Source organism: Ambystoma mexicanum, chromosome 9, assembly GCF_040938575.1.
Source record: "Ambystoma mexicanum isolate Mex_15411 chromosome 9, UKY_AmexF1_1, whole genome shotgun sequence".
In the NCBI taxonomy this organism is placed as follows: Eukaryota; Metazoa; Chordata; class Amphibia; order Caudata; family Ambystomatidae; genus Ambystoma; species Ambystoma mexicanum.
The window spans coordinates 1,341,311,086-1,341,325,961 of NC_090931.1; the positions used below are offsets into that span (position 1 = coordinate 1,341,311,086).

Genomic DNA, 14,876 nt, shown 5'->3' on the forward strand with positions numbered 1-14,876 from the left:
AGAACCTTTTACACCAGAAAAAATCTTCTTCCCCTTTAAATTTAGAGGCGCGGCCCTGGGATGATGCGCTTCCCTAACTCCGCCCACCGGCGCCACTCCTCAGTCCCCTTTGATGCTTCAACAATATTAACATTGCCTAATGACACCGGTTTTATTAGGGGGGAGGATAGTGGGACGTATGGAGGAAAGGGGACTAACGACTAGGAGTACGTTAGTCACTACGGTCAGTAATTTATAATTACTCCAACGTCCCGTCCCATTTCCTCAAAACTGCATGGGCGATTACAACTGAATGTAGCCCCAGGGTTCCTTAGCACTGCCTGCCCAAATGCTGCATCCGACTTGGAGCTGGCATCCAAACAGTAGTGTTTTACAAAAGGCCGAAGGTGTAGCCCAGGTAGCTACTCTGCTGATGACTTGCCACGGAACCTGTCTTTGAAAAGCCACAGCTGTAGCCTTGGCTCTGATAGCGTGGGCATGCAAATTTGCCGAAAGTTGTTTGTGCCGCCCCTCATATGCCTCCTTGATGGCTGCCACCATTCATCTTGCTATGGATGCTTTGGAGGCTTGATAGCCAGGCCTTGACCCACCAAAGGTGACAAAAAGAGCCTCCAACTTGCGAAAGCTTTTAGTCCTGTCCAGGTAGAATTTTAGAGCTCACCCGACATCTAGACAGTGCAGAACCCTCTGAGCATCATCCTTTGGGTCCGCAAAGATTGGTAACTATCTCCTCATTCAGGCGGAAGGATGAGACAACCTTTGGTAAGAATGCGGGGTGAGTCCTAAGTGCCACCTTGTCCTTAGGACTCAGGAAAAGTAGTGTAAGGCTCCGACGCCACCAGTGCCTGGATCTCACTGACCCTGTGTGCAGATGTAAGGCCCACTAGAAGGGCTGTCTTAAAAGTGACCAGCTTAATGTCTACGGATGCCATGGCCTCAAAAGGTTTATGAGCCAGGGTGCCCAAGACTAGGTTAAGGTCCCACACCGGGTGGGGCTTCTTGATAGGTGGGTAGAGTCGGGTGAGGCCTGCTACATATCTTAACCACCGGATTGGAGGAAGAAAATAACCCCTCCTCCGAATTCCGGCAGGCTCTGATTGCCGCCAAGTAGGTGGGACATGTGTCCACCTGCACCCCAGAGTGTGCAAGGTGTGCAGAGAAGGATAGGACGTTGTCCAGAGTGTAGGTCAACGGATCAACCTCCTTTGAAGAAGACCAGTGGCAGAACTTAAACTACTTGCTTTTGTACTGGCTCCTAGTAGCACCACTCCTGGCGCCCTGTGTAATGTCTAGGTTGGCCTGAGACAAATGTAGGTGCCGTAGTGTGACCTGTTCAGTAACCATGCTGTGAGGGTTAGTTTCAGGGGAGCAGGGTGGATGACCGTCGCTCCCTGCTGTGAGAGTAGGTGAGCTGGGCCCAGCAGGTGGTGTACTGGGGGCTGATCCGACAGGCTGAGTAGTTCAGAGAACCATGGCATTGCCGGCCACCATGGGGCTATCAGGATGACGCAGAGATGCCGGGCATCCCTGATCTTGCAGATTACCCTGTGAACCAGAGGAGTGGGAGGAAATGCATAAGCGTTCATGTTGTCCCATTGTATTTGAATGGTGTTGCCCAGAGTGCCCCAGCCCTGTCCCTGCCAGGGCGCAAACTGGGGGTACCTCCTGTTGGACCAGGTGGCGAAGAGATCCACCTGCGGATGACCCCATCTGTTGAAGATCCCCTGAAGGACCTGTTCATTTAACTGTCACTCGTAGCTGTCCGCAGCCAGTCTGCTGAGTCTGTCCGTCCCTAAATTGGATTCCACCGGGTGGTGGATTGCCCTCAAGTGCATGCTGTCCTCCAGATGTTGACTGCCAAGGAGCATAGCGGTGGAGACCTGGTGCCACCCTGCTTGTTGATGTAGTACATGCTGGTGGAATTGTCCGTTTGGATGAGGATCATCTTGCCCCCGATTACGGGGAGGAAGGCCTTGAGAACAAGCCAGATGGCCTTCAGCTCCAGCCAATTGATATGGGCCTCCTGCTCCTGGAGAGACCACACTCCGTGGACACTGACTGGCCAGTGTGGCTTCCCAACCTTCCAAGGACGAGTCCGTGGTGATGGTAACCTGTGGGGACGGATGCCAGAAAGGCCTCCCTATCCTCAGGTTGCAGTCCATGCACGACCAGACGAGGTCCTGGTGGAGAAATGCTGACAATTTCCGCGTGGGAACCCCGCTCCTGATTCCATGAGGCTGTGAAGTACAGCTGCAATCGTCTCATTTTGAGCCTTGTGTACGGCACTGCCAGTAGACATGCTGCCATGATACCCAAGATGTGTTGGTACCACCATGCTGAGGTCACTGCTCTGCTGAGAAAATGACCTGTGGTTCTCTTAATGGCTGTGATTGTGTCCTCCGAGGGAAAGACTCTCGGTGCTCCTAGCCCAGATGAGGCCCAGGTACATTAGGTTCTGCGTAGGCTCCAGCTATGATTTCTTGAGATTGATGGAAAAACCCAACTCGTGCACCATACTAATCACGGCAGAAGAGGTGTGGTCGGCCGCCTCCGGGAAACTGGCCCATGCGAGCCAGCCGTCTCGGTACGGGTAGACATGGTGACCTTGGGCCCTGAGCAGGGCTGCCACCGCATTCATAAGCCTGGTAAAGACCCTGGGGGGTCAATTAGGCCAAAGGGTAGAACCCTGTATTGGAAATGAAACCCCATGATCCTGAACCTCAAAGGTCCGATGAGGTGGCCAAATTGGGACGTGTAGGTACGCGTCCTTCAGATCCAGAGAGCACATACAGTATGCCCTGCACAGTGTCTCTGCAATAAACGCAGGGGTAACCATCTTGAACTTTTGAAGAGGGAGGGAAAGGTTCAAGGGGGAAAGGTCCAACACAACTCTCAGGTAAGCCTGGTTCTTCTTGTGTATGGCGAAAATCCTGGAATAGAAGCCCAAGCCCCGCTGGGAGGCTGGGACTTCTTCCACTGCCTGGCTCTCTACGAGCAACTGAATTTCCACCAGCAGAGTTGCTGTAAAAGTGTGCTGAGTGGAGGGGAAGAGGGAGGAACCAGTAGGCGGTAGCCCACGGATACTACAGAGAGTATCCAGGGGTCCACGCGCCAAGCGCCAAACTGTGCGTGAAGGGCAAGCCTGCCCCCCCCACTGGAGGGGCGTGTCATGCATTCTTTCTCTCTGAGGCTGGGGCTGAGGAGGGGGATTGAAAGAAGCCCTTGCTCCTGCCCTTGTGTTGTTTGCGCCAGTGCTGACTAGGAGACCAGCCAGGCTGTCTCTACCTCTGTTCCTGGAAGCCCCGGAACCCACCAAAGGCCCGACCCTTGTCAGGACGCTGATGCGTCTGGCTGTACGTCTTGGGCGTGGATTTCGTGAGGATAGATCAGGATTTCTTAGTCTGGGAACTGTTCTTCTTATCAAGCACCTCATCAGTGGTGGAATGAAAAAGATCGCCACCATCGAAAGACAGGTCCAATATGCATTCCTGGACATCCGGTTTGAACTTGGTAGCCCGTAGCCAGGCAGTACTTTGCATGTCCGTGACAATGCAGATGGCACAGCCTGAGGTGTCAATGCGCACAACGGTGGACTCCATGATGTCCTGGGCCACCATGATGTCCTGGGCTAGCTTCTGCCAGCCCCGCCTTGAAACGTGCCTGACTGTGCACCAGAAGTTCTGGAAGGAAGTCGGCCATTTCCCGCCAAAGCCTCTGACTAACAGCTGCGAGCATGGCGTTTGTATTGACTGACAAAAGTGCAGCGAGGCGTTGGAATAAACCTTCTTTCCGTAAGCCTCCAAGATCTCCTCCTTGCCTAGAAGTGCTGAAGACGAGGTATCCAATGACGCCTGAGGCTTGGAGTAGAGTGAGGCCGCAGCAATCACAGACAAGTGAGGTTGAGGGTACGCTGACAGCAAGAGTGGATCCCCCTACAAATTGCCTGTTTTTGGCATTGAGGCGCTGATTGGTAGGCTGGGCCGAATGGGGTTTAAGCCATCTCTTTTTGGCCAAGGTGATAACATCCTTTTGCATCAGGATCCCTGTTCTAGCCACAGGGCGTAGAGCGAGGACCTCGGCCAGGACCACCGCCTCCGGTTGTTCAAGCTCGGGTTGTGGAATCCCCAAGTACTCGGCCAAACCTGTGAGTCGCTCATGGAAGGCCTTGGCTGAAGACAGCGTGTAAGGGTCCTCCTCCTCATCAGTGTCCACTAGGGTGTCCGGCTGATCTGGAGAAGGTGGAGGAGTGCTGGGTGCCGAAGGCTGAGGTGTGGAGACCAGAGCTGGCGGCTGCTGTGTAGGCTGGTGCAGAACCGCCTGAACTGTCGGAGACAGGGGAGATGGAATCGAAGGACCCGGCGTAGGCAGCTGGGGCTGCACGGGGGCCTGAGGCGCTGGAGGTAGCATGCCCCTGATTACATCCTGAAAAATGGCACCCATCTGAGGGGACCTCATCAGCATGAGTAACTTCTCAAAAAACCTGTCCTCCCAGGCTGAAGGGGTGATGGGTGGTACTGACAGAGTAGATGACGGCTGCTGGGGCCTGTGCATACTCTGCCTAGCTGGTTGCGGGCTAAATCTGACGTGCAACGCTGAAGGATAAGCTGTAGGCCACATACCTGGTGCAGACCAGTCCCACCTGGACACACTTTTTCCTACTGGATCACCGAGCAGGGGTGGTGTGGGACGAGCTGCCATGTTGTCTGGCACGGTGGATATTTGTTGGGCTGCATGCCACGTGCCTGCGTCGTGGTGCTTGCCGCGCTGGGCCCGGCCTCCTCCTGAACTCTTGGTGGTGGAGCTTAAGGCCTACCCTGCACCTCAGGATGAGGCCTGGAAGGCGTAGAGCCCTTGGCTGTCGCCGGTAGTGCTGCATACAGGTGCCCCCTCAGACATTTGTCCGGTAGTAGGGCGCAGCCCCTCAGGTGGACACCCGGTAAAAGAGCCTTGCGGTCCCTCAGCACCGTTTCTTGAAGGATCTGGTGGCCCCTCATCCTGACGGCCAGTAGCTGAAACAGCCTCGGTACCTGTGCTGGTGTAAGAACCTGAATGGCCCTCCCACTCAGGCGTTTCCTGGGGAAGGAGTTGCCCTTGCGGGATGCGATAGAGAAAAGAAGCCCTACCTTGGGCCTTGCATTGTATCTGATGAAGTTCTTCAAGTCCTCTGGAGGCGACCTCTCTAAGAGCTCCCTCCACCGAGCTAACCTGTTCTTCAGAGTGGGTGGTGTAAGCGCATTACACGCTGTACAACCTTCCCAGCCATGTTCGGGGCCAAGGCAGCAGAGGGGAAGAGCGCGGGGTGGGGGGTCGGATGTAGGCAAGAGCCCTTCACAAGCTGGACACCTGCTAAAGCCTGATGACTTCGACTTTCGCCAGGGAGGAGCGTGGCACCAGCGGACCGAGTACCTAACAAAGACCAGAACACAAAAGACAAAAATAGTATCCAGGGAAAAGCGTGTGGACTAACAAGGCCGAAGACAAACCAGGAGCGCTGGTGAAAGCGGTCCGTTCCCGTCGACACAGAAAAAAGGACTGGAGAGTGGCGCTGGTGGGCGGAGTCAGGAGAGTGCATGCTCCCAGGGCCGCGCGGCCACGCGCCTCTAAATTTAAAGGGGAAGAAGATTTTTTCTGGTGAAATGGGTTCCGTCTCCCGTCCCTAGTGAGGGACGCCTAATGCAGTATGGAGGAAAGGGGACAGGACGTAGGAGTAGGGCAAACGTATACACGAGAAATATTTTGACTATTGAAATGAAATACAGGAAGTTATAACACTACAACATAGCAGACTTTCATTGCAAATTATGTCTGAATAATTGTTTTTGCTTCATTAAAAAAAAGAGGACCAGGCAATTTAGAAGTAGGGGCAGACAAATCATAATACCACGAATGCTGCAGTGGCTATGAGTGGATACGTAGTTTCTCTACTGCCAATGTTTTGAAGCACAATGTTACCAAAAAAGAATGACCAACAGTAGAGGTCAATCTGGCCCATGAGTAATGTAGCAGCAACTATTCTATATGCTAAATCAAGACTTCCTATAAACTGTTTTTTGGTTATGGATTCAATTTGGTTAATGGACAAGGTACTAGAACAGACAGCAACTAAGTTCAGAAGCCAAGTCTTTATTTGGAATCCAATAGCATGGCCTTCACCCTCACCATGTTGCTGCTCCCCTGTTCTCATCCCCCAATAGTATTGGAAGGCTACACTTAATTTGCTTAGCATATCTGTGCATGTTCATATCACATTGCACTAGCAAAACAAACTCATTGAAAATGCAATAAAGATTCTCAGAATCTTAATTCTAACTTGCACTCCTAATAAATGGAAATAAAACTGAAGCAGTCTACTAAGTCCTACCTCACAGCGAGATCAATGCCCTGGCTATTTATTACATAGACCAGCACATTATCCGAATAGCAAAGCAATACCTTGCAAAAAAATATTTCAATAGGGAATACGGATCCGGAAAACGAGTATCAAGGCATACGAGCAAGAGGAAAACATTTTTCAGCACAAGCAGCTCCAGCAAGTTCATCACGCTATGTGTGCACTGACTTGGCTTAGACACATGATTTCAACTAGGTGTGGATATTTTTCACAATAAGAATAAGTTCCATAAAATACATTGGGTCCTCTAACGTTCATTTTATTTTCACTCTAAAAATATGTAAAAATATTCCATACAGTTCATTTTACATATGGACGTATTCACAATCATAAAACCTGAATCAAATATACATATTTCTCTTATTTATAGTATAATTCATAAGCAGAATATTAATGTGTAGCAATCTTAGAATTAGTGTGTAACAGAAAACACGCGTTATGATTTTTTTCAATCTTTTTTCCCTAGCATTCCGCTCGAGCACAATGTGAATGTATAAACGTGTCTTTGACAGCAAATTTTAAAAGTGTCATTTGTGCAACTGAAGGTACAGGTCAGTGTACTTGCAGCAATCTCCGAGACAAAAAACCCATCACAAAATGGAGAAAAATACAGACAACCACAATGCTACTCAGATGGACAAACGAAACAATTCAAACATCAACATACTATTGTTAATACTGGGGTTAAACTCCATGCAGACACATTACATCGACACAAAAGTGAATACAAACGTTAAGGAAATAAATTGTTACATTGCTGAAAAAAGAATGAGTTTGTAGTGCCTGACAAGTGTGCTTTTTTTTTAAAGTAAAGTAATTGAGCAGCAAACTCATTTGGCATTTTCACAACGTATTCAGGGAAAAGAAATTCACTTAGAACGGATCTCCTGGTTACTTTGGTGTTCTTGACCAAAACAATGGATCCCTTAAACTGAACTTCTTAAATGTTGCCAGTTATACAGCAATGCAGCTACAATGCTATCAGTTTGTCATTTTGGGTAACAGAACGTTTATCCCGTGAGGAAAACAGATACACAACTCTACATAGTCTATCATTATTGGACAGATCAGCTGAGACACACCACCACTGTTTCAAAACTAAAATGTAACAAGCAACAGTTTTCAAAAGGAATAGGGGAGGCACTGATATGGTCTCAACCTCTTCTGAATGTTGTGAAGAAATGACCCCATCTAAACTCCTTTGAGAGCCAGATGATCAAGTTCCCATGCTTAAAAATGAAAGGATGTCTTATAAGTTATTGGTTTAGATAGCTGCAGTCTTAAGCTGGTGAAGTGGAATGAGGAGAAAGGTTTCAGAGATTTCAAAGTGAAGCCATTTTTGGATAACATTTCTTTTACTCTGGTCTGTCGGAGTACATTTACTATTTATAGCAGGTTAGTCTTTTTAAGGTGCCACCGATAAAACAGCAAGAATTGACAGATGAACTTGGCCAGATTCAAGAAGAAGGCCATCAAGGCAGGAAAACAGCACCATTGTTTCCTGATCATTTACGTTCAAAAGTTGCCCAAAACATTAAGATATATGGGAATCACAATACACCATGTGAATATTTCCAGCCAGATAAGCAAAACAGACCGACTGAAACTACAAAAATAATCAATAAAAGGCCCAGGCAATCTCTTATGAAACAGCTACCACAACTCTCCACGGACAGGTCCCACCATCAAGTCTGCCAAAACTGCAGCAGATCTAAAAACACTGCACACAAAAACATATGTAGGGAACGCTATTCGAGACTCATGAGAATAAACATTTTTTTAAGTAAACGTTTTAGTAACCAAATGGTTTCATATGAAACAACGGTGAAGATGTTGGAGTTAACAAAATAAACTGCTGTGAAAAGTTCAGTTCTAACACATTGTGACTTGTTTGGTATGTATGTAAAGAAGCTGGGTTGTTTGGTTGTAAAATATAGTACTTTTGCTACAGCAGGACCTGCACTTCTAAGCCGGGTACAAGGCGTGCCTGGCAATACATCTAGACTTTTTAGTTCCAAATTCGGAGCAAAAAAATGTATCTCAAACAGGCTGCAGGAATAGTTACAATTAACTAGACTATAAATATAAATTAAAGTTTGAGTGCAATGAAATGACACATCTTACACATGATCAGGCCAACTCCCACTGAGTTACAGTGCAGGTGCCTGACATCCACACAATTAGACCATGAGTAGCGGGCCGATGGGGAAATATGCAAAGCCCCGACAATGATTTTGATGACAGGTCAATCTAAACATTTCATTTATATTGATTTAATATCCCACTCCCTGTATGAAATGTCCGAGTCCCTTTTTTCACAGTATTTTACCACATGCCCAATGGAAATTTTAGCTTTTCTCACAGTTTGAAGCACAGAGAGTTAGCGTAGTCTGAGTATTCACAACACAAGTTATTTTAGCAGCATCTGAAAAAAAGTGGGAGGCTGCTTTTAAAAAGGAAGTTATTGAAACAGACACACTCTTTTGGTATGAATGTTCCCTCCCCAATGCTGCAGAATGCAACTTCAAAGCGGCAAACCCAAAACAAACAACTGTGAATGATCAAAAAGCAATGATCATGTCTTAGCCCTTCAGAAAAAGTTCACCATACTGCCCTTGCTGCTAGTTTCTTTGCTTCTGAATGTCTTTTTTATGCTGCAAGACATAGCGACTTCTCAGCTGGGATCATCTCTAAATGTGTGGTCTGACAACATCAAGATTTAAAAAAACAGTATGATGTCCCAAATTCACATTTTCAACATATCCAATTCCTGAAGGCTCACTACTAACCTCTCTACATCAGGCAGTTACAACGATTCAAAAGTCTCTTGATTGTGTATCTCAGATGTTGTATTAGTATTTGCCTGTAGATGAATCAGTCAAGTAATTGTGGCATGGCAAGTAACAAGGGGAGCAATCCAGGTACATGCCTGAGATATAAATCAAGGTGTTGGTGGTATCCAAGTGGCTGTTTTACCAGCATCACTCATGAAGAATGGCACAACACTGATCTTCTGTGCACTGAGCAGATCATTTAAATATATATTGGCAGTAACAAATCCATAATTTCATATTTAGGCACACACTTCAGTTGGGGAAAACACGTTTGTGAGATATTTGAACAGTTTAAGTTGCAAATTTCGAAGCCCTTTTTTAAGAAAATGCATATGATTTGGAACCGTGTTTTCTTTTGTAGTCATTCTATTTTTCAGCCACGTTGAAGCTTTGCTCAGAATAGTGCACGACCTGTATCCCTCTCTTTGCCCTAATGGTTATGCCAAAGCATGTTAAAACAATTAAGGTGTTAAATTTAAATTGGTTAAATCAACACTTTCCACAGATCTTACAGCTGTTGTCTTTGCCAACCAATTCTTTTTCATTGTAGACAGCATGTCTGAACTGTAAAGGCAGAGGATAGATTTTGCAGCTGGAAGTAGAATAGGCAGTTTATCAGTAGAATATCTTTAACAATAAAACATTTTTAAATATCACGAAAAAGCTCATCTTTAAATAAAAGTCTCGGAAAAAGGCCCATCAACTGAGTTCTTCTTTAGCCCGCCATCGCTGACCAGAAATGAGACCGTGGTTCGATTCCCTTTTCTGAGGGATTGTGTGGCACAATGACATTTTCATAAATTAAAATGGTTTCTTTTTTTGTTCAGAGCCAAGCAAGAACCAAATGTCTTCCAATAGATGCGATATGTAGAGTTTTAGAGATTGGTTATTAGTTTCAACATAAAGTGCAACAGTGCTGAAGTTTTCCAAGTCCTTTCTCAACTCTTGGACGCTACATCCCATGAGCGGGGGTTCCAGCCGCCGCTAGTGCAGCCAGTTAAGGTATCCACTCATAGGGGAGGACCTTTCCACTAGCATCCTAACTCTTTGCCTCTACTACTGTAGCAGCGACGTCTTTAACGGTTTAACAAACTCTTCTTCGTACACCTTCAAAATAGCTTCACAAACAAATCTGTATTGGCTCTGAAACAGAAAAAGGTACATTTACACACTAATTTAGCATTTCATTCAATTACCATTTATAATTTTACATCCTAATAACACAAACATTTACACACCAAAAGAAACTTGTATCTCCATTTAAGAAGAAAAAATAAAACTTGCAGTTTCCCAGGCAGTCCCAGACACACTATTTTCCATGATTACTGACACAGCAATATACAACAAAAACGCAGAAACAAGGTGCGGGCGGGGGACAGTTCTGATAGTTGACTGGGTTTAACATACACCTTATACTTATCCCACATTATTTCCGGTACATTCCATTAAGGCAAATTTCATTCACCAATTCAAAGCAAGTTCTGGTCACAATACTTCAAAACATTTCACCCCAAGTTATAATTAGGGCCCAGATACAATGCATGTTTTCATCTCTTCTATATTCCTGTTTAAACAATGCGAGATTCTTTTCAGCTTTACCTCACTATAGCAGGTCCCTCGCCCAGCCTAGGTGGGTAGGCATGCTTCCACCCCAATCCCGACATTAGAAATGTAGATAAGGTTTATTTTCCTCTATAGGGGAATCCGGCCAAGTGAGAATACTTCAGATGTAAGACTTACACTTAGCCCATCAAGTGGCACAGCGAGTAGAGCGCTCGCTTTGACATCCGTGCAGAGCCTGTTAACGCAGGTTCGAGTCCCGGCAGGGCCGAACGCAGCCTTTCATCCTTCCGAGGTCGATAAATGAGCACCACACACCGTGGGTAATAATAAGCCGCGCTCAGATACCTATATAAATGCCAAATGCCTAATTACATTCTCTGAGATTTTTATTAGCTCAGCCATCACTTCTGAACATAATCTTGCCACCCAGGTGCAGCTGTGCCAGGCCTCCTGTGGGTGACAATTGAGGAACTCCTGGACTCAGCTGGCCTAATGTGTTTTATACTTAGCATGATAAGGTAAAATCTCGGTAGGCATTTGTACTGTATCAGGCGGAATTTAGCATTCCGGGAGGGCATTTTCATATTTTCACAGCCGTTGTTCTATAGCGTCCAGTAATTCTCTACCCATGTCCTGTTCACACTCCAACCAAACTGTATTGACCCTACGTAATGCCTTTTTATTCCCCAGCCACCATTTCCTAGCTCAAATAGCACTTTATTAATTACATGAGTGTCTTGATTCCCATCAGGGAATCGGGCTACCGTGTCCTGACTGATGCTGCATACCCTGCATATGCGAGAAAGTGCCAGGTTCCTACTTCCCGTCACTCACAGGACATTGCAAATCCCATAAGTCTGCCATCATCATTGAATGACGTCACAACAACAAACAAATGGGACTTATTAGGTATTATTCTATTGCCCCATGTTGGTAGGTATGGCATCACTTTCTACTACTCCATGCAGGTTGCCTCTTCCCAAATCTGTCGAATTGCGCTGACCTCTTCTGGCAACATCGCAGCCTGCCGCCTTCTTAGTGCTCAAATAGTACTCAGTTCGATAGGAGCTAGCATTGACCTGGTCCCACACACCATCCTCAAAGTAAGGCCATTTTACGGGTTTATAATAGGCCCAAATGTCCGGGCCGCTTTGCCGTTGTCAGTGTAAGATAGTCGCAGTGCAAGACAGTCGCAGTGTTTGTAATCTAGTCTTTACCAATCCACCAGTTTACCTTTTCAGTAGACAATCTAATCCGTAGAAAAGGTGTTTGGACATTTTCATTGGCATACACTAAAATAAAGTGCCATAGGGATCAGTATAATTCTTGACCGTGCCAACCTGGCCATGAGACATCGGGGACTTGAGCCAAAATTCGACAGACTTTTCAAAAGAAGACAACCTTATCATATGTTCTTCATATGTTACCGCTGTTTGGTGGCTAAGAGGAACACTAAAATATTGAAATGATGACCTCACCACTTACACTGGCAATCCCACTAGAACGTCATCCTTCTTTCCGGGGAGCGGATATATAATAGACTTTGTCTAATTTATCAGTAGCCCCAATATCAGTCCAAATTCCTTAATTCCCGAATCTCCCAAAACCTCCTGCACGGTTCAGACATATTTTAGTATGACGTATATATAAAATGAGATGACATGATGTTTGTCTTCTCCATCCATGCCACTCCCTGCAAACCTGGATCGGAACATGCAATTCACTAGTTTCACTGTGAGCGCAAATAACAGGAGTGATAGGGGACAGCCCAGTCTTGTTACACTACTAGACAGCCACCTCTCAGATGACATTCTGCTGGTCTTAACAATGGCTACTGAGGTTTCACATAGTAGGGATATCCAGCCAACAAACTGCATTTGTAACCCACACTCCAACAACACCTTCATGTAAATCCAACCCACGCAATCAATAGACTTGTGGACATCAAGACTCAAGATCGTGTAATCCTGGACCCCAGGTCTAAGATGCTCCATTAATAAAAATAGCCTATGGAGATTCTGCATAATGTTCCTCCCAGCGATTAATCCCGCTTGGTCTTCATAAACCAGTGCAATAACACAAGATAGGTGACCTCCCAACAACTGACTCAATATCCTATTATCTACACTTAGCACAGAAAAGTAGCGGTTAGACCGGCATACAAAACCTTCTTTACCTAGTAAACATTCTAGAATTGGCTCCTGCAGAGTCTAGAGCAGTTTTCCAATTTTCAGAACCTCATTAAAAACCACGAATAATGTGGGTGCTAGCATCCCTTTATGTGTTTTCTAAAACACTACTGGAAGGCTGTCCCCCTTGGCATTTCCCCAGAGCACAGAGTGCCAATGGCCCAATATACACCTGCTAAGTTCAACGGGTATCCAAAGTGTATCTATCTGTCTGTGTTACCCTATGCACACCCTCTTCTCTCAGCATATCCTGCACCGGTTCTGGATCAGGCCTTGGCTGTTGCGCATACACATCCCTGTAGAATTCTTCAGCAATTTTGTACATCTGTACCTGCTCATGCACCAACACGCCTATTGAGTTCCTGATCACAGTTATTGACCCATTTCCAGTTTCCGTATTCACCAACAAGGCAAGAGCACATCCAACCTTCCCGCCTTTGCCATGCTGTTTAGCAATATACGCCTTGTCATCATAGTGTATGAAATTGTCATAGCCTTCAAACAGCTTAGGCTTCTGGGACAATAATTGTTTTTGGGTGTCATCCCTCATTAGTCTTTGAAAAAAAAAACATTTCTTGGGAAATGGCATGCAGAAAAGTCAGATCTGCAAGTAGTGCAGCCGGCAATCTCTGCATCCCGTTGAATAGCGATCTCCCCATTCTGTGCAATTCAAGTCTCAGTATGCGTGATCAGAAATAGACTGGTCCAAATATGAGAGAGAGAGAGAGAGACTTGTGTACCAATAAGCAAACGGAATAGCCTCTCTCCAGTCCGTAAAATGCCTCCATAATTCCAACAACCGAAATCCCTCACCCCATCAAGTCGTTTAGCTGCAGAGATACTGGCCCCCCCCATGACCTACCTCCCAAACAAGATCAGTGCAGTTCCCAGTTTAAAATACAGGTAAAACTGCCTACCCAAATGCAATCATATTTAAGGTAAAATGGCTAGCACACTAATCTATATATGGGGCATATGTGCAAACCAACAATTTACCTTGTAGACTCCCCACCACACCCACCATTCTGTCTCTCATTAGTTATAGAGCAATGTACTATAATGGGTACAGCTGGGCATACCCTTAGCAATACCTCCAAATAAAGACCCTTCTAGCTGCTGTAGTGAAAGGTGAATAAACAAGTTGTTCCTTCCATTTACTAGCTATTTCTTTGGGCTCCAATTCTGTTCAATGCGTATCCTAATGCATACAGATATTCAATTGTCTTCTCTTCAAGGTTGACCCTATTGCTGATACTTTATAACACCATTGATAGCCTCTACATTCCATGAAATTACTAGCATATTCGGCATCTCCCCAAGTACTTAGTCGACACATTAGCTTTGTGTAGCTCCACAACACCTCCATGTGTACCATGATTAGCTTCTTGTTACTACAAGACCTGCAAATCTATTAATAACCTTAACCTCCAACTTCCCTGAACCGCACTGGTGCAGCTTAGCTAAACCCAACAAACGCATCATTCTGTGAGGAGTGACTCCACTGTGGTGACGCATATCTCTACTAAGTTCGCCCCCACCCCCAATGCAGTGGGATATAACTAAAGGGTTCAAACAAGCTCCTCTAAACGACAGTAGTATTTGTGTGCAACTTGCACATTCTCAAAAACCTAGCACATATGTACCAAGAAGATTTCATCTTAATGGTGCACCATCACCCAACAACCAGTTTGACCTGGTGTCGGCAAGACACACATCACCAGACTCTCCCTTTAATGTCCGGACAGAAGCAATTCTGTCAACTTTCCCTCTGTTAGGTTTGGGTTTGATCTTCAACTTGGGCCTTACCTTTTCCCATCATATTTCTTCTACTGCTAGAGCCTGCCGTTTCCATGTCTTTAACTTACTTAAGATCTGCCCTTATCTTTCTTTCCAAGCAAC

At 45.9% G+C, this 14,876-nt stretch overlaps 1 protein-coding gene across 2 annotated transcripts in view; it reads right to left on the minus strand.

Annotated features, from left to right (window-relative positions):
- Positions 1 to 6,634: 6,634 nt before the first annotated feature.
- The window catches only part of PTPN4 (protein tyrosine phosphatase non-receptor type 4), a 2,055,941-nt gene continuing 2,047,699 nt past the window's right edge, over positions 6,635 to 14,876 (minus strand). For both annotated transcript variants that reach the window (XM_069616750.1, XM_069616749.1), the window contains one exon: positions 6,635 to 10,368. In XM_069616750.1, coding sequence (XP_069472851.1) covers positions 10,282 to 10,368 — 87 coding nt within the window. In that variant the 3' untranslated portion in view covers positions 6,635 to 10,281. The remainder of the gene's footprint in view (positions 10,369 to 14,876) is intronic.